Here is a 21,591-nt window from a genome sequence, read left to right as displayed (position 1 = left end):
ATTGGGAATGGATGCAAATAAATTTTGTATAAATTCCTTATCATCGACATTAGGTGCATAAACATTTATCAAGATCATTTACAGTTAGATAAGTCTCCCATGACCATTACATATCTCCCTTCAGGATCCAATACTACATCTGATGCTAGAAATGGAACTGTTCTATGTACGAGAATTCCCACACCTCTAGTTTTCTTTGTAAAACTAGAATGGAACATCTGACCAGTCCAGTCTTTTTGCAGCCGGAACTGATCCTTGCCTAGTAAGTGGGTCTCCTGTAAAAATACTATTTTAGCATTTAGACTTGTTAGATGAGAGAGTACTTTCTTTCTCTTTAATTCGTGATTCAAGCCTTTAACATTCCAGCTCACAGAATTAACTGTCCCATCATGGAGACATTGATTCTGAGTTTTTGATGTCATTTTATAGTCTTAACTGGAGGTAAGACAGCTTCGGCCTTAATTTCCTATTTCCCCTAGAGTTGTTGCCCTGCAGCTTATTATTACATTGGTAGTTATAATTATAATGATTAAGAGGACAGATTAGGTATAGATCAAGCCTGCTCTCTTTCTCTCCCCCCCTTAGATTTTACCTCCCCAAGTGAGGCTAGAACCCACTTCACACAGTCCCAGTCCTCGGACATACCCAGAGACAGAGCACGTCCAAAGCAAAACAAGCTCATTTTAGGATTAAAAGATAAGAGATATCTATTACCAATATAGTTTAAAAAAAAAAAAAAATGTGCATTTAAAATATATAGTCTTCAGCCATCTTCGTGCATTAATAGAATACACCCAGATAATAAGCCCGGGGGATAGTGTTAGAAATTTGTCCAAAATAAGCATTTAGGGTTTGATGTTGAACAGTCTCGTTTAGGGTAGAGATAAAATAATTAGCTATAAAAAAAAATTTAAAAAAAGTAATTAAGCACAATAAAAAATAAACAGTTAGCACCCTAGTAATACTAAGTAATAATGAAAATATACGATGATAAAAGCCCGTATTTTAAACAAAAAGATCAGACAGTGGATTATTAGTCCTTGCTATATCATTAACGGCCATAACTCACTATTATATATCAGAATAGTCCCGGGATTAGCTTTCTTAATTCCTTTTGTGCTTCTTCCTTGCTAGCGAAGAAATAAAATTGACCTTGCAATTCAACTTTCAGTTTGGCCGGATACAAGAGGCCGTATTTGACGTTGGCTTGCCGTAACCGCTGTTTAATGTTGTAGAAGGCTGCGCGTTTAGTAGCCGTTGCTGGAGAGAAGTCTGGGAAGATATGAATGCGGTTATTCTCATATATAACTTCTTGTTTGTCTCTGAGGAGTGTCATCACCTTTAGCTTAAATGATAATCTTTCAAACCAAATAATAAAAGATCTGGATCTAACGGTATTTGATCCACGTACGTGGTAAGCTGCTGCTATCTCAGATTCTGCTTTAAAGTCCTCCCCGATTATTTTAGAAAAAAGTTCAGCTGCAAATTTCACAGGGTTTGGACTCTCTCGATCCTCAGGCAGACCTTCAATTCTGACATTATACCTTCTGCTTCCATCTTCCAAAGCAGCCAGTCTGTCTCCGAGTTTTTTGCATTCGGAGCTAACATTTACTGCTTTTTCTTCAGCACTGGCAGCTAAATTTTTGGCTATTTCAATCAGAGTCGTGAATGTCTCCTTGAGACCCTCCAATTGATCAGTAAGCGTTTCAATTTTACCCAGCACCTGTCGCATCTCCAGTTGTATTTCTTGTCGCAGCCTTTCATTTGCCTGTTGCAGCATCACCTGCTGCGTTTTGTTTGCTTGTTGCAACTCCTGTTTCAATTCCAGCAACTCCTGTTTCAATTCCTGTCTCAGTTTCTCATGTGCCCCTGCCCTTGCTTTCTCATTTGCCTTCTCGGTTTTCTTTATATCTTGTATGAGCTCAGCGAACATCACCTGCAGTTTAGACATTTCAATTGTGCTTTCTTGTACCGTAGGTGAAGCGTCAGGCTCTACTGTAGCCGGTGTCCCCGCTATTCCTGGCTCGCTTGGAGTAATTGAAACCGCGGACTGCAAGGTCTTTTCCAGTTTCAGGTGGTGTTCTCCGATCGGCGAGCTATCAAGATCTGCACTCATGATCGTACATTCGCTCCCCTTTTCACTCTCAGCCGGCGACGATGTAGCGGACTGTGGTCCCGAGGTGTCTGTACTTTCGCCCATCTGATCCAGGTCTCTCTCTGAAAGGCCGTATCTTGAGCTAGGGCTTGCTGATCTTAGCTTGGGTGCAGCTTTAGTTTTCAATTCTTTCGGACCCCCTTTCTTGTTGGCCATGTTTATATATGCTTACATATACTATAGCAGTCTCCTTGGGTTGAATAGATACAGGATATCTCAGGATACTAAGCAAATATTATGAAAAAATAACACCGCTGCTAGTGGTGCTCCACTTCAGACATCCGTCTCTCGCATCGGACAAGACCAAATCCACCACTCGGAGTACTTATATCACTGTATCAGTGATGTACCACTGTGTAGTGGGGAATCACAGCTGTACAGCAGCTGGTCGGAAAGAGAATTATCGGTATACAGCATCAAGCACATGCTGCCTCAGCCATGCTGTCTATCCAACTGCTCTCATACCAGCTGCCAGCAATATCTAGATGAGAATAAGCTTTTTGCAGCAGATAGACAATTGCATCCTCCACTCAACATGAAGGAAGACTTTTAAGTTTGAGGATATGCTGGGCATAGAGAGAGAGGGAGAACAGCAGGTAGAGCAGAGCAGTAAATAGAACAGCAAGGAAAGCTGAGAAGTAGAAGAGCCCAAAGAAATTGACAAGGACCTCTGTGGACTGAACACCAATCTGAAGCAACTCTGCACTCAGCCTTTAAGGTGATGGAAAATTAATCTTAATTTTTTGCAGAAGTATTTTTTAATAAGACTCTTTTTCAAATACATTTTTTAAACTTTAAAGTCTCTTTTCAAATATATTACCTACTTTTAATACCATTGGTTTTACTGTGTTTTAATTCATGTTGCCTTATAATAATATTAATTTTATACGGTTTGATTGGGTCATGGTATATTGTTGTGAGCATCTAGTATTGCCATATTGCCACATGGGTTAGCTGCTGAGAAAAAACATCTTCAATACATAGCAAACTGATTGGCAAAGGTGTAGCATCTACTTTGGTCTACTTTTGTTAAGCTAATAAGTCACTTTGTATAAAGAAACAGTTCATGCTTAGAAACGACTGTACATGTGGGTGCTATAGAGAAGCTATATTAAGGCAAATTTCCATGATAATACACACAGGTAGTCTTCAAATATAGTTAATTAACTGTTCATATGTCAACACTTTTTAATTCTGACAAAAATCCCATTTTATTTTAGAGCTAACAAATGATTTTAATTGATGGTTTTAGAACATGTATTTAAACCTTCTGGAAACGATGAAATCTAACTCTGTGATTTTACATACCTCTTCGGACATTGGTTCAGAAACCAGAGGGTCATCTGATGATGTGCTGGCTTCTACAGCTAAGCGCAGCACACCCTGAAGGTTAGGACGATGTGAATTGGATCCATTGTTACTCCCTTCTGCCATGTTACTGTTCTGGGGGGGAAAAAATGGAAATGTTAAGGGGAGAACTAGAGCAAATGAGTTCATGTGTTTGCCAGAAAATGTACTTCATGAATTACAGATGGTCAGCACAAGCACATATCTGTGAAAAAATTATATCTTAATTTATTAAAAGGAAGAAATTACAATGATATCTATCCATTTTGAAAATCCCACACACATTTGGATTTATATGGGAGGTGGGAGCTTTCTCTGGTGAAATTGGATATAAAGGTCTTATTAATAGATAGGGTACCAGCAGATCTCAAGTTAAAAAAAATTATCTGACAATTTCAGGAACTACAAAAATAAGGTGAAGACATGCTTCCGAGAAGTTTGTAACTGATAATGTACAATCCATAATGTGTGCCAACTTCATCATTATTTTTCTATATTTGCTGAAGATACTGCACTGGTGGGGTTTAAAAAATTCAAAATCCCCAGGGAATATTATACCAGTCTGATATATTTTTTATTACAATGTGCTTTGACAAAACTTTTCAGATAAATAGGTAATTAATGAAAGCAATGGATTGATTTTATGAAAAAGAAACAGAGTGAGTCATATCATACAAGAAAATTTGACAACCAGTTTGAAGAACAATACAGGTTTTTGACTCTCCCGAGTATGGTTAGGGAATTTTAAACAAGCCCATTTTAAATATGAAATAAAGAAAGTGCTTAAATCTCACTAAATTGCTTGGTTTCTTCTGTAACAGAGAGTGAATATTCTCAAATGTAATAAAAGTCATCTAATTAAGAAATTGGTTAGAAATAGATTAGATTAGAGAAATAGGTTAGATTTGCAATATATTGCAAGTATATGGATCCTCAAACTTGTGAATTTTTTAGAGGGTTCATCAGTTTAAATTCTGTCACACACATTTAAAATATTTGTAGTCTTTATGACCATTTAAAATTAATCTAAGAAATTGTCAGGTTTGAACAGGAAATGAAAACAAGGAAAAAGTAAGGACAAGAATTTTCCCATCCTTGTGTCACTGTAGACATTAGTGAATTCAATCAAGGTTCAATGCGTCACTGTGGTCTGTGTATTCGTAATAATATCTGCCCTCATATAAATCTGCTTATGAAATGTTACTGTTTTGTATACAATATTTATTATATTGCTTACTTTTTATTATTAATTCTTGCTTTTTGTCTTGACTCTCTTTAATCAGTCTTGTTTAAGAATGTGTTACCAGAAATACAAACCGGATTCCAAAAAAGTTGGGACACTATACAAATCGTGAATAAAAACTGAATGCAATGATGTGGAGGTGCCAACTTGTAATATTTTATTCAGAATATAACATAAATCACGGAACAAAAGTTTAAACTGAGAAAATGTATCATTTTAAGGGAAAAATATGTTGATTCTGAATTTCATGGTGTCAACAAATCCCAAAAAAGTTGGGACAAGGCCATTTTCACCACTGTGTGGCATCTCCCCTTCTTCTTACAACACTCAACAGACGTCTGGGGACCGTGGAGACCAGTTTCTCAAGTTTAGAAATAGAAATGCTCTCCCATTCTTGTCTAATACAGGCCTCTAACTGTTCAATCGTCTTGGGCCTTCTTTGTCGCACCTTCCTCTTTATGATGCGCCAAATGTTCTCTATAGGTGAAAGATCTGGACTGCAGACTGGCCATTTCAGTACCCGAATCCTTCTCCTACACAGCCATGATGTTGTGATTGATGCAGAATGTGGTCTGGCATTATCTTGTTGAAAAATGCAGGGTCTTCCCTGAAAGAGATGACGTCTGGATGGGAGCATATGTTGTTCTAGAACCTGAATATATTTTTCTGCATTGATGGTGCCTTTCCAGACATGCAAGCTGCCCATGCCACACGCACTCATGCAACCCCATACCATCAGAGATGCAGGCTTCTGAACTGAGCGTTGATAACAACTTGGGTTGTCCTTGTCCTCTTTGGTCCGGATGACATGGCGTCCCAGATTTCCAAAAAGAACTCCAAAGAATCGTGACTCGTCTGACCACAGAACAGTCTTCCATTTTGCCACACTCCATTTTAAATGATCCCTGGCCCAGTGACAACGCCTGAGCTTGTGGATCTTGCTTAGAAATGGCTTCTTCTTTGCACTGTAGAGTTTCAGCTGGCAACGGCGGATGGCACGGTGGATTGTGTTCACTGACAATGGTTTCTGGAAGTATTCCTGAGCCCATTCTGTGATTTCCTTTACAGTAGCATTCCTGTTTGTGGTGCAGTGTCGTTTAAGGGCCCGGAGATCACGGGCATCCAGTATGGTTTTACAGCCTTGACCCTTACGCACAGAGATTGTTCCAGATTCTCTGAATCTTCGGATGATGTTATGCACAGTTGATGATGATAGATGCAAAGTCTTTGCAATTTTTCGCTGGGTAACACCTTTCTGATATTGCTCCACTATCTTTCTGCGCAACATTGTGGGAATTGGTGATCCTCTACCCATCTTGGCTTCTGAGAGACACTGCCACTCTGAGAAGCTCTTTTTATACCCAATCATGTTGCCAATTGACCTAATTAGTGTTTATTGGTCTTCCAGCTCTTCGTTATGCTCAAATTTACTTTTTCCAGCCTCTTATTGCTACTTGTCCCAACTTTTTTGGGATTTGTTGACACCGTGAAATTTTGAATCAACATATTTTTCCTTTAAAATGATACATTTACTCGGATTAAACTTTGATCTGTCATCTACGTTCTATTACAAATAAAATATTGACATTTGCCATCTCCACATCATTGCATTCAGTTTTTATTCACAATTTGTTTAGTGTCCCAACTTTTTTGGAATCCGGTTTGTATCTAGCAAAATGGAGAGAAACTCCAAGTTAGCCACTGATTGATTTAATGTACCAAAAAGCACTATTTAGAAGTTATAAAAAAGTACTGGAGCATTCCCATCACAGATCTGCTCAACAGTGGAACTTCTGTATTATACTTCAGAGTAACGTTCCACATTCTACACTTCTACACACTGACAGCAATTAGAGAAGATAAATGAGAGAGTTTCACCTAGCACAAACAGAATGAAACATTCACCGTGTTGATATTCAGTGAGCACACACTACAGACCCTGACAGGGACTTTATACGGAATGGCTGTCGATATTGTAACAGAGCTGGGCAATATATCAAATACTCTGAGTATAGAATGATTTTTATTATTATTATTATTTTTAAAATGGGACCACATGCTTTCTGAATCTGAATAAACCAATACGGTAACCAAGGAGCAACACAGTAGACACTCAAAGACTAAGGGAGGGAATTTTCAGAGACCTCTTGATTCAATATTACAAAGATGTTTGCCTGTTGAATCTATATGTATTGCAATTTTTAAAGTATTGTGACTGGATATGTATTGTAATTCAATACTGGGATTTACTACTGATAATTGTTTTACTTGAAAAGAGAATTTCTATCCAACTTGAAATTTTCAGGTCACAGTGAGTGATACAATTAAATATATGTTTTAAATTAAAGTGTTTTTATTGAGTCAACAAGTACATTTCACTACTGTGACCATAACAACAAAAACGTTATATAATCAGCTTGTACTGTGGAAGATGCAACAATTTCTGCTTTAATTGCAAAGCTTCAATTTCTTCGGTGGTTTTCTGGAAAACCCAGTAATATATATCTTATTCTTCCTAGGAACCTAAGGAAACTTAAGGGTAAATTTCACAGAAACATTAGGAAGTTTTTCTTTACACAGAGAACCATAGACACTTGGAATAAGCTAGGACTGGCGAGCTTTACTGAGATTAATGGCTTGTTGTCAACTAGATTGTTCTAATGTTCTTATTTAATTTGTTAATTGCCATTTTCTGGCAAGTATCACTGGTATTTACAACTATCTACAGTGTAATATTGTCCAAGTAGTACTTCAGAGGGTGTAGTAACACAGTCTGTTCTGACTCTGCTTTGAGACAGACATAGGGTTTTTAAGTAATCAGCATAAGTTGGGACACCTGTACAAATTCTTTGCTTCAACTTGCAAAGCTTAATTTACTTTAATTGCTGCAGAACACCCATAGGTTGTAACCTATTATTTGTTCCCTGAAGAAGGCCAATTTGTAATATAGGGAGTCGTCAACTTACGACCACGTTTGGTTCCAACAGACCAGTCATCAGTTGATCTGGACGCTGGACGTTAAGACAGACCGGTATAAATATTCAAACCTGACCGTATGTACTGTACTGTATAATAAGTCCCTTATGTCATATTATTCGTTTTATATCAATTTTTATCATCACTCTTAACATATTGTGTAGTTTTTACTTTATTATTTTGCTTTGCAATTACTGTTGTTCACATAGAGGACAAAACTTTAACAGCTTCACGAATCCTTTGTGTGTGTTATGTTACATCATAACTGTGAGAGAAGGACTTCTATGGGCAAAGTTTAAACAATCATATGTTCTGTTTTAACATTTCAACCCGTTAGTAAAAAACATTAACAGATAAAGAAGGTCAGTGTGAATCACACCGCAGAAACTTCAGATGTTAACCAGATTCAAAGCCAGAGCACAGCAGTACAGCACGTGCAGTAAACACCGGTTACAATGTGTAGCTTAAAGTCACTTGGAATCACATTCACTTTCTTTCTTCCCTCATATTGCTTGACCATCTTCATTTTTTCTTGTAATTGTAAGACAAATGTAACTGAACATAGTCAAAACTAAAGATACAGTGGGAAGACTTGGGTATTTTCTAAACCTCTACAACTTAACACTTATCTTCAGTTGGTCATGTGTAGCAGTCATATTAATTAATCAGACTAAAAATGAACAAGCAGAGTTGCTGAGATGGCTGGCTGTTGTTCCAAAAACCTTTCTAGCATCTCCAGTGTGATGTTCCATCGCTTGACTACATCAATCACAAATCTGTGTGTTAGTAAGTCCAATAAACATTGCTTCTATTTACGAATGTGACTAGCTGTACTGCTGCTGAAAAGAGATTGCAACACACCTCATCCACCCAGGCAAGCAGGCAATTATTAGAGTTTTCAGAGCTGCCTCTGATGCCAAATACAAAGCAGCCGAGGTGAAATAGCTCCATAAGCCACAGATCATATTAGCAGCATTGTCAGTGTTCAGTCATTTTTAATGTAGTTACATGTGACTATGCAAATCTACTGCCCTGGAGTCCAGCTGTTGAGTTAGGGCTGCTCTCCCCCTGACCACAAAGACATGGCAATGCTTTTCTTAACATCTTTAGAAAACCTAGGTACAATAAATAAATTCACTGATTTGCTTTCTGGTTGGTATAGCATACCACACTTCCAAAACCTGTACCATTTGTCAAAAACCCTCAGTTTCAAGAACAATGTAAGAGCTCATACCTTTACAGATACAAACTGCTATAGACTACTTTTTGGACATGAGACAAATTAATGGAAGCTTGGAGCTAAATGCCATCTCCAATGTAGATTAGGCTCTACTCATAGGATGTTGACTGAGAAAATGTTTCTGGGTGATGTCAGGATAAATGGTTTCTCAAATTTGTTGTGTTACCAGATTACTTAACTTCTGAGTTAAATAGCTTAAAAATGGCTTTGCTTTCATCCAGTTGTACTTTACCAGGGTATTGCATGAATCCCTAGTAAGTCCAAGTATCTGTTAAGTGTTGACAACACCAATTTCAGTTGAAGAGGATATGCCATTTTGTGTTAGGTGGTAAAATGCTTTCTCTATAGTAAGTCTTAACAGATGCATTAGCAACATTTACTGGATTGGATGCCAAAAAGGAAGATAAGCAAAAATCTATGTATAGGAATGAGATTCACAAGATAAATCATGCTAATTTAATAATGAATATTGAATTGTTTAAATGAAAAATAATGATTAATTGGAAAATTTAATATTTTTCTTCAGGCCTTATAACAACAATACTTAACTTTCTCACAAACAACAACCTTGATCAGTCATGTTCTTATTTTGCACTGTTCTCAGGGTGTATTTTGTTAGCAAAATGTGTCTGTGTGCTGCAGACCATGTGAACATTATGGATGCAGTATAAATAACTGTATATACTCTAATTACATTAATTACATCAGTAAACTGTTATGGCAACAGCATATGCCTGGTTGCATGCAAGTCATATTTATCTGTCTACAGTAATTAATCACATAGTATGGCTAGAGCAGGGGTATCGAACTCCAGGCCTGAAGGGCCGCAGTGGCTGCAGGTTTTCATTCTAACCTTTTTCTTAATCAGTGACCAGTTTGCACTGCTAATTAAATTATGTTTCCCATCATTTTAATAGCCCGGTTTTTAAGGATTCAGTGCTCTGAAATGATTATTTTCTTCATTAAATGGCAGCCAAACAGGAATGAGATTTGAAACGAGCCTACAGATGACCAGCTAAATTGGGGCTTCAAATGCCAACCAATTTCACTCTAACTGGTTTCTTAATTAGAAGGCGATTCTTGCTGTTAATTAAACACATTATTTAATTCTGTGGCTTGTTGCTGATCTCATTCTGCCACAGCAGACATTTCCAAAACTGTTGGTTTATTGTTTTTTCTAAGGACCATCAAAAAATTTTGGTGACCTCAGAGATCAACCTTACTGAGACCTTCACCTTTCTTTATTTTCAGGTAATGTGGTGAACTGCTCATGTGGAGGGTTGTTTTGTGTCTCACCATTATTTGGCTGCTTATTAAGGAAAAAGAAACAAAGGAACCTGAATCAAGTTAATTCAAAATAAGGCCAAAGAAGTTAATTAGCAGCAAAACAGGTTACTAATTAAGAAAATGGTAAGAATGAAAACCCGTAGCCACTGCGGCCCTGCAGGACTGGAGTTCGACACCTGTGGGCTAGAGCATGGTTACATTTTGCCAATTGGAATTACAGCATTTTCTATAATTTAAAAATCAATTTTTAATCAGTCTGGCGATCCGACAATTGTAACACTACAGAATCGCAATTTGTAAATTAATCAAGATGATTTAGTAGCTTAAAAAACTTCACATTAATTTATAATGGAGACTAGCAAAATACCCAGGCTTCGCAGCGGAGAAGTAGTGTGTTAAAGAAGTTATGAAAAAGAAAAGGACAAATTTTAAAAATAACGTAACATGATTGTTAATGTAATTGTTTTTTCTTTAATATGAGTGTTGTTGTCATATATATATATATATATATATCTCTATATATATATCTATATATATATCTCTCTATATATATATATATATATATATATATCTATATATATATATCTATATATATATATATATATATATATATATATATATATATATATATCTCTATATCTATATATCTATATATCTATATCTATATCTATATCTATATATATATATATTCAAGTTTACGTTTACACCGTGCTTTGTTTCTGAAGTAGCAGCACTCATGAATATGGTTGTATATTTCACTCGCTCGCTTCTTATTGTTTCGCTGCCTTCTGAATTATATAATGTATGTTTTCTTCAGCGGTTTTTGGAACTCTTCCTGGTTTTCTACGTACTGCATTGACAGTCAGTTTACATGATTACGTGGGAGGCGTGATGATGTCACACGAAACTCCGCCCCACGCGTTCGAGCTCAACTCCATTACAGTATATGTAGAAAAATAGCTTCCAGTTATGACCATTACACGTAGAATTTCGAAATGAAACCTGCCCAACTTTTGTAAGTAAGCTGTAAGGAATGAGCCTGCCAAATTTCAGCCTTCTACCTACACGGGAAGTTGGAGAATTAGTGATGAGTCAGTCAGTGAGTGAGTGAGTGAGTAAGGGCTTTGCCTTTTATTAGTATAGATTGGTAAAAGGCTGATCACATAAATCGATATTTTCAGTCCTGACTGAACTGATTACTTCTAAAAACTCCTACTCTTGTGCTCCACCATTTGCAAGGTTATCCCAGTTAATTTTCGGATAAGTTCCTCCTTACACTTTGCTGTATCTGCTCAAAATTTAGTTAAACTTAACAATTTTAATTATTTTATCCGCACTCTTACAAAATACTGAGAATTGTATTATATTATGGTCACTTAACCCTAGTGGTTAAATTACCTCTACAACCTCAATTCTATCCTGATTATTACAAAATACTAAATCCAGATATGTTTCACCCTGTATTGGTGCTTTAACATACTGTGCTAAAAAAACAAAAACTGATTACTTCTAAAAACTCCTACTCTTGTGCTCCACCATTTGCAAGGTTATCCCAGTTAATATTCGGATAATTAAAAGACCCCCATGACTATAATATCCCCCTCTAAACTTGCCTGTTTAATATTCCTAAAAAGATGTATGTTGAAATTACTGTTTTCATTGGGTGGTCTATAACACACTCCTAAAATAAGGCATCTTTCCCTAATGCTTTCTAGGTGAAGCCGCATTTCCTCACTTAGAATGGGGAGGGAGATAAATACGAATTTGAAATTGATGCTTGGTAAACAATAGGCTTTTTTTTGAAGATTTGTACTATGCTTATTATTTGTATTTTGGTAAGAAACAAGTACTAAATAAATAAAATTGTAATCCATATTTTATAAGTACATCTCAAGAATTATGTCTAGCTGAAACACTGAAGGAAAAAAAAAAAAAACACACCAGTATAAACATATTAAACGTACATTTTAACAGCAAAAAACTGTAGTGCAATTAATGATTAAAACTGACAAGTGCATGTATATTTACATTTAAGCAGTGTTTATTTGTCAATATCAATTAATTGGTTGTGTGAGAATAAATATACAAATTTGTTGTTAGAGAAATGGTGAAAACTACTTTTTTTTAGTTAAGCCATAGGTAGATTACAGAAAAAAAATGAAACAATGACAGCCTGCAATTATGAGAGGCATTTTAATTTTTTATGCCATATGTATTATGAATACATATTTTATTAAAGTATGTATTTTAAGGACATTTTATTTCTTTTAGCATTTTATTGTCACTGAACAATAAGCCTACAGAATTTAACTTTGTTAATAAAAAAAAAATGAAAACTTAACACCCGTGGTCTATAGTTTAATTATAAAAATACACTTTAATATAGAGCATAAGGCTAAAATGCATCGGTTATGCAGGATCTCAGTGTAAAAGGTTTTAAAACGGATAAAGGAAAAAAAATTAAAAAGTAAAAAAATAATTAGAATTGATTGAAAACATGAACATGAAAATCAGTAATCGGTTATCAACCTTAAAAAAAACTGATTAGAGCATCCCTACCAAGAACAGTCTCTGGGAGGTAGAACTATCATTACCAAAGTCTACAATCAAGAGAAGAATTAATGAAAGTAAAGACAGAAGGTTTACAATAAAGTGCAAACAATTGGTAAAGCTCAAGCATAGGAAAAGCAGATTAGACTTTGTCAGGAAACATTCTTAAAGGCCTGTCCAACTCTGGAACGATTTTCTTTGGACAAAGGAAACAAAGATCAATATATTTCAGAATGTTGGAAAGAGTATGAAGAAATGCCTCAAGATCTGATAAATAAAACATCCTCTGTGAAACACAGTAGAATCAGTTTTATGCATGACCATGCATGCCTGCGAATGATGTCACTAGTATTTGCTTTTGACAAAGTACATTAAGATAAATATACACCAGAATGTTGTAAAGAGAGGACTGTGGAGAAGAGAAGAAGTGGCTCATGATCCAATGCATACCACATCATCTGTGGTGGAGGCAGTTTTATAGCATGATCATGCATGGTTGCAAATGGAAGTCAGTCACTAGTGTTTATTGATGATATAACTGCTGGCAGAAGTAGCAGGATGAATTCTGAAGTGTATAGGGCAGGGCAACCTTTATGATGAACAGAGCCATACTTGCCCCCTTACCCAACAAATGAAATTCATCTGGAGCTGCAAAACCCATTTCACCTATAAAATAAAGTTAACAGTTTATAGAATTTTATAAATAGTTATACTGTATATAAAAAACTATCACAGTGTATTTATGAAATTACAGAAACACAGAACATTCTTGACATTTTCTTATAAAGGACAAAGGATAACATCAAATATTCAACTCTTATGAGAAGGAAAAAAATGCACTTTCATGTGCAGGCCTTCTTTGAAATAAATTAAACACAAAGCTGAGCAGACCTATTTGAGTCCTTCCCATATTTGAGGAAAATAAATACAACAAGAAGTAGCACACTTTGAAGTAAATAAAACATATAGGCGAAGCCTAATAAAAAGAATAAACATAAAAGAGTCCAGTTTGTAGTCTGTACAATTATGACGATACCATTTCAGTGTGATGACATTATCTTTTATTTTTTTTTCCTCAGCCACAAACAATAATTATCCATTGCACCTGAACACAAAACACAATCACATCAGCTCAGGGTCTAAAACAAATGTTATTGCAAAACAACAGGCAAATAAATGATAGTTTAATGTGATTTCTGTTGCTGAACTTCACTGGAGAACTTCTCTATATCGGGCGCTGTAAGATGTGACTTTGATCTTCACACAGGACTGCAGACTGTCATCTGTTAGGCAGATACAGTATTTTGATTTTATGTAGTTCATGCTAAAGAAAATGTGCTTGCTTAAGTATATTGATCCAAATATGGACAAGACTCCAAATGCATACTTTTTCATGTTTAAGTTCATGCCAAGAATGGTATTCCATAATTCAAACAGTAGTTTGTTGGGTTTGGGGAGGTTTGCAATATCTCCCCTTCTTTTCTCTTGAGTGAGAGTGCCCATCTGCAATTCATGTATTCTCCATCTGCAAACAGCTTCCCACGCCTTACTATCTCTTCAGCTGCCACAAAACTAGCAGCAGTAGTTGAGTTTGGAGACCTGATCCACTTCAGCTTGGTATTTTTCAGCAAATACTGTGTGCTTGTTATGGAAATGTCTTTTAACGTTAGATTCTTGGTTGTTTGGTAATTTCTCGCCACATACCAAATATACAGGTAAGCCAGCATCACTGGCAGTGAAAGCAAACAAATCTGTCCACACAGAATTAACACTAGAATCCCTGAAGCCTACAAAAAAAGTTGTAATTCTGGGCCACCTTCAATTTCTTTGCACCTCTTCATCAGCGATTTTGTTTTGCAGATGTGTCAATCAGCACAACCAGCAAGCAGCCTGCTATCCTATCCCCTCCACCGATGCAGCTGAAGTTCTACCAGCTCAAGTCTTTTTAGCTTGGTGTGAGGTACCTACCATTGTACAGGGTAAATAATATATCGTTATTTAGCATAGAATAGAATACATACATTTCATGTGTGTTCTGTGTCTACAACGATCTGGGTAAATGTATGTGAGGCAAGAAATGCTGAACACGTAACTAAACAGAATTTTTTTTCATGTTATAGTACAAATTAATGTGTGAAGACTGAAGTCCAAACATCAAATAAACACTTTCACAAAAGGTATAACAAAACAAGTGTGCCTTTATTGAAGAATATAACCAAAGAAAAAAAGAAATTATTCAGTTTACATGTTGCTGTCAATATGTAAAAACAGAAGCCCAAATATCAATTGCTTGGTTGGTGTAGAGTAATAATGGCTGTTTCTAAATAAAGAGGTTGCGGGTTAGATCTCAAGTCTTCCCCACATTTACCAATTTAAGTACTGAGTTGCTGTTATTATTACTATTATATAATAAAAACAAACATTTACTTAAGAGTCTGTAACAGCTGGTCTAAAGTTTTGCTACTTGTAAAAGATATCGTTGAAGGGATATAAGTAGACACACAAACACTGGTGAATCATGTGTTCTTGGTATCTTGTTACTTGTTTTTTTTAATTCAATTTTATTCTTGAATAAAAGCACACTTGCTTTGTTATATCTTTGCCAAAGGGTTTATTTTATATTCCAGTAACCACTTGAATGATATCAAATCTGGCTCTGCCTCTCTCATGCACGCACAAACACATCCATGCATGAAAACGCAATTATTTGAAAACACTATGTTATTTGAACATGATTTCTTACAAAAAAAAAAAAAATCAGCAGAGGTCTCCCCTAGACTTTCTCATATACACAGGTATGGGGATGGATAGTGGAGGAGTAAACATCAAGACAATAATTATATTTTTTTTATTATATATATTAAAGAACCATCAACAACAAATCAAATTAATAATATATTTAACAATTATTATAAAAGTAAAGTTGAATAAATCGGACACTGCACCTGCATGAATAAAAGATAATGTAACACTTTTGGTTAGCAGAAAAAGCTCAAAAGTTGATACAAATCTACATTTTGTACCTAATACTTGTATGCAAAATTTGGTTGACCTAAGTGAAAGCGTTCTCAAGTTATCGTGTTTACAGATAGATAGACACACAGACATAATTCCAAAAATTCTAATTCCAATACTTTCCTTATACTTCGTATACATTAAAGTCAGGGAGGTCTAAAATGTTGAGATTTATCAAAATCTTAACAAAGAATCTTTGGATGATTACAAAACTTACACTACACTTCGTACACAAGAAAGTAAAAAACAATCTTTCCGTTATGGTGCATGGTACTGGAAAGGCAGACAAACTTCTTTTGGGTTACATACACCATCAGCATGGCACTGCCTGATCTAAACACTAGCGTGGAGAATCGCATGCATACTGAATTGACTTCAGCTACAGGTGGAAGTTCGTGCCCCATTTTATGGTGCCAAGCAGAGTTATGTTGCAGTGCAGCAGTTTATTAGGCAGCAAAGGCAACGTAATGAAGTTGACTGATGTTATGGTTCTGCCTATGTCCAGAAACGGCTTTACGATCACAGTCTGAGAAAGTCCTTCTCCCGTAGGACGACTAGTATTTTTTCCTAAATAAGGAGTGGCATTACACATGTACATGCAAATGTGTCGTTTTCACACGTTCTGCACAGGGGTCTTTGTTGTCAAAGAATGAATTCAGCATGATAGTCTGATAGTGGTCATGTGGCATCGTAGCTTTAATTGCCGGTACAACAAAATACTTTTGTCCAGGCATCAACCACTGCACCAACAGTGTTTATTGCTGCTTTATTGAAAAGAATGGAGATAAACGACATCAACTCAGAGAGGGAGAACCAAGTTTGTTGTACCACATGAATGTAACTGAAAGAATAAAATTAAATTAAAAAAAAAACATTAACCTTTGCAAGTAGAAAAAATTTACAACTGGTGTTATGGACTCAAATCAAATGTATGTTTTTATTAGATAATAGTAATAATAGCAGCTCACTACTCAAAACCGAAAATGTGAGAAGACCTGGGATCAAACCTACAACCACTTGATTTTGAGATAAGTCATTCTTACCTCTAAATCACCCATGCAGTTAATAAATGGACTTCGGTTTTTACATACTGAGAGCAACATTCTCTTTGGTTATATTCTTGAATAAAGGCACATTTGTTTTGTTATACCTTTTGTAAAAGTATTTGATATTTGAACTTTAGCCTTCACACATTATACATTTCACGTCAACATTTTATAAATTTTTACTATAACATGTAAAAGTTTCGGTTTTAGTTATGTGTTCAATATTTCTTGCCTTGTTTTTTCTGTCATCCTACATTTTCCCACATGTTTGTAGACAAGGAACACACATGATATGTATTCCAAATAACAATATATTATTTACCCTATACAATTCCAGATACCTCTCTCCCACATAATGTGACTTAAGCTAAGAGAACTTTAGCTAAGTCGGTGGGAGATGGGATTGCAGGCTGCTTGCGCTAATTGACACATGTGCAAAACAAACATGCTGAAAAAGAAGCGCAAAGTAATTTAAGGCGGCCCAGCATTACAACGTTTTTCGTAGGCTTCAGGGATTCTAGTGTTAAACAATATTTTCTTCCAACACTTTTCTTGTATTAATCCATGATAATTTACCAAGTGGGGTCAGAGCTGCATATTAGTCAACTGCATGGAAAAGTGCCTAGAAGTGTGCCTACATAGGATGTGACACATACTTTAGAGGACGAAATAATAAAACCTTTTTTTTTTTATTTATTTCCAAAAAAATTAAGAAGGGTTCCGTATGAAAACGAATGTGAAAAAAAAGATGAATAAATATAGAAAATAACCATTATTTATTTTCATGTCATATTTGTTCAAAGCTACAGAGAGCCATTGCTGAGGGTCTGAAGAGTCGCATGCTGCTCCAGAGCCATGGGTTGCCAACCCCAGGTATAGGGCTACACTATCTGCTCAGATTCAGCCAAATGCTTCAAAACTGATAGGGCAATACTTCAGAGTACAGATGATTAAGGAGGTAAAACATACTGTGAAATCAAACTAAAAATTTTTCAATGCAAAGTAGTGGAATATTCCTCAAATGCCAAAAGACCTCAACCCAGTTGGACATGCATTTCACTTGTTGAAGACAAAACTGAGAGCAGAAAGTCCAACAAACAAGCAGTAACTGAAGACTGCTGCAGCAAAAGTACTGGCAAAGCTGTAGTGGATGCCACATGTGTTATTATTCTGTGGGCGGTTGCTGCCTCTTTGGGTGCATTGCACGGAAGAAGGATGCTGTAAATACACCTTTACAGGGGAGGTCATAACTTGGTCAGAGCGGTTGGTGTTGAAAACCGGAAAAGAAGGGGGGAAAGGAAGACATCTTGTGGTGGAGCAAAGAGAAGTGACAAGGTAGCGCCAAGAAAAGAATCTACTGGAACAAGTTCTTTTTTTTTTTTGAAGACTCAGCGACACAAGGGAGACGCGTCTCTGAAGACGGACTCTTTTTCTTTGATTTCGCTAACAAATATCTTGGACCGGTAGGATTAAACTTTGTTGTTATCGGCTCGACGGCCGGCGTATTCCAGTAGGGTTTCTCTTTGCCCTGAACAATAAGGACAGTAAACCCATTTGGACAGTCTGGTTTTTCTTATTTATGAACATTGCATGTTTAAACCAGAGAGGGGGGTTTCAATTGTTATGTATTTATTTGTTTGTTTGTTTTTCTTTATATATGTAAAATAATATATTTGTTCTTTTGCTTCTTCATTTGGTGATATGGCATGTGGTTAATGCTAAGCTGGGACTGGTGGTGGGGGTCAATAAAAGGACGAGCGTTGGTCACGTTGCCCGATAGATTTTAGATATTGAACTGCTTTACACTAGCGGTTTTCTAATCGTGCCTTAACTCGGGGTTTAGTTGTTTGCCCCGGGGATAGCGAAACAAAGCACCACTAGGATGGAAAACCAGCACTTGAAAATGGCCTGGTTTCCAGACTTCAGGCAGTCATTGAATGTAAAGGACGTTCAACCAAATAATGAAAATGATCATTATATTTATTATGTTAGTTTGACCAAATACATATGAGCCCTTGAAAATAAGGGAACCATATATAAAAATGTCTCTCTTTTCTAAACAGCTGATACAATATTTTTGTTAAATCCCTTGAATTAAAGATGAATGTCTATACTTCAATCACATCTTGATTACTTTGTTTCAAATCCACTTTGGTGGTGTACAGAGCCAAAACCATGAAAATAACGTCAATATTAAAATACTTATGAACCTGAATGTACTGCATATTGGCAAAATGCTTAAAACTACTGAGATATTACAGCCATGTAAAGAAATATATATGTACACTATTTGAAAGGTTAATTCTTTTATAACATGAATACATATCATGGTATAACAAACTTAACAACGCGTTTACATTTTGTAGTCCACTGTATAATTTAAATAAACATAAGTGCAAATTTTGCTTGAGGAAAATATAAGCATTCTCCTACATTTATCACTACTCCAAATACGTCAAATTAAACGTAGATGCGCCAGATCAGGCGCATCTGATTAGAACATGATTAGAGGATTTTGAACAAACCTTATTTTGTAGCCTCTTATGCATGAAGTGTCACACCGGTGGGACAAAGACATATTTCAAAGTTGTTTATATATGTTGCTGTAAACCCACAAGTTAATCAAAAAGAATAATGTTTTTTTTTTTCATACCCAAGAGTGTCTCCTTTTAAATAAATCATAAGTTTCATGTTGTCTGCTCTTTTTCGTCATTAAAATATGCAATGTGCACTCACATAACCCCAAGATAATCACTGTGTTTCAACTGAGTGAATCTGCTTTAATCAAATACCTTATTTATCTAAGTCAAGCCCCAAACAGCAAAAAGCTAATTACCATTGGACAGCCAAGTTTCATCCCATTCTCATGATGTATATTTGTCTATGACTGGTCATTTATATGACATATTACACCTGTGCAAAAAATTCAGGAAACGAATGGCTTCTATGACAGCTCATCTTTACATGCTGTTACAGAGAAACCTTGAATCAGATTCAGATTACAGCTTTGACTTTAATGAGACTGGCATGTTAGATGAAGGGCTCAATGCTACACTTAACTTGTAAATAGTACTTTTAGTACAACTCTGAATCATTGCAGCATACAGTTTTACATTTCAAGCATTGTATATAAAAGTTAATCAGTCATTTTCTAACCCGTTTAGCCCTGAACAGGGTCGCAGGGGTCTACTGAAGCCCATCCCCGGACAGGGCACAAGGCAAGAACAAACCCTGGACAGGGCACCAGTTCATCACAGGACAAAAGAACACACATACACACACAAAGACACACAAACACACATCCACCAACCACACTGTAGGGCCAATTTCAGGATGACCAATTCACCAAACCTGCATGTCTTTGGACTGTGGGAGGAAATCGGAGAACCCAGAGGGAACCCAGGCAGAACATGCAAACTCCATGCGGGGAAGACCCGGGACACAAACCCTGGTCTCCTTACAGCGAGGCAGCAATGCTACCACTGCACCACCACATTATGCACATTGTGTATAATTTTTTTTTTTATTTAACTGTAACTGCAATACTTGTTTTGAATGATCGCATAGGTGTAAGAAACTAAATATCTGTATTTCCAAAAAAAGAGACACTATGTCACATAGGATGGTGGCACAGTGGCGCAGTGGTAGCGCTGCTGCCTCACAGTAAGGAGACCTGGGTTCGCTTTCTGTGCCCTGCCTGCGTGGAGTTTGCATCTTCTCCCCATGTCTGCAAGGGTTTCCTCCGGGTGCTACGGTTTCCTCCAACAGTCCAAAGATATGCAGGTTAGGTGAATTGGTCATCCTGAAATTGGTCCTACAGTGACGTTGGTGGATGTGTGTTTATGTGTGTCTTTGTGTGTGTGTGTTCTTTTGTCCTGTGATGAACTGGTGCCCTGTCCAGGGTTTGCTCCTGCCTTGTGCCCTATTCAGGGATGGGCTTCAGTAGACCCCTGCGACCCTGTTCAGGGCTAAACGGGTTAGAAAATGACTGATTAACTGGCGATCCTAAATTGTCCCTAGTGTGTGCTTGGTGTGTGGGTGTGTGTGTGCCCTGCGGTGGGGTGGCGCCCTGCCCATGGTTTGTTCCTGCCTTGCGGCCTGTATTGGCTGGGATTGGCTGTAGCAGTCCCCCATGACCCTATGTTAGCATGTAGCAGGCTGGATAATGGAAGGATGGATGGATGTCACATAGGGTGCTTAAGGTTAAAGTGAAGTCATCTGCCAGAAGAACAACGCTCAGCAGAAAGTGGACCTTGCAATATGACAATGACCATAAAGAAACCAGTAAATTCATCAAGGAATGGCTGAAGAGAACAAAATAGAAGGTTATATAATGGCCAAATAAAAGCCAGAATCTAAATCACATCAACATGCCTGGGACAGGCAGACAGTTAATTTTAGGAAATGCCAACTTGAGGTTGTTTCTGATAATACCAGGTTTGCAGCCATGAATGCACTTTTTCCATAGATGGAAATGGCACATCTGTTCAATTTATGTTGAATAAATTATTGCAAAGTCAACTTCCAGCCTTGACATATCTATATAAACATAAGTAAAGTTAGACCTCTTATATCACTGAAAGATGCTGAGAAATTTATTCACGTGTTTGTTTTCAGTCGACTAGATTACTGTAACGCACTCCTCTCAGGACTACCCAAAAAAGACATAAATCACTTGCAATGAGTGCAGAATGCAGCTGCTAGAATCCTAACTAGGAAAAGAAAATCTGAA

General features: G+C 36.6%; 1 protein-coding gene across 1 annotated transcript in view; it reads right to left on the bottom strand.

Moving 5' to 3' along the window:
* hspbp1 (HSPA (heat shock 70kDa) binding protein, cytoplasmic cochaperone 1) overlaps window positions 1–21,591 on the bottom strand; it is a 97,403-nt gene that overhangs the window by 73,002 nt on the left and 2,810 nt on the right. The window contains exon 2 of the mRNA XM_039774669.1: window positions 3,464–3,598. Within this exon, the coding sequence (XP_039630603.1) occupies window positions 3,464–3,589 (126 nt within the window). The 5' untranslated portion in view covers window positions 3,590–3,598. The remainder of the gene's footprint in view (window positions 1–3,463; window positions 3,599–21,591) is intronic.

This window comes from Polypterus senegalus, chromosome 13, assembly GCF_016835505.1.
Source record: "Polypterus senegalus isolate Bchr_013 chromosome 13, ASM1683550v1, whole genome shotgun sequence".
NCBI classification, from domain to species: domain Eukaryota; kingdom Metazoa; phylum Chordata; class Cladistia; order Polypteriformes; family Polypteridae; genus Polypterus; species Polypterus senegalus.
This window is presented reverse-complemented; position numbering and strand designations above follow the sequence as displayed.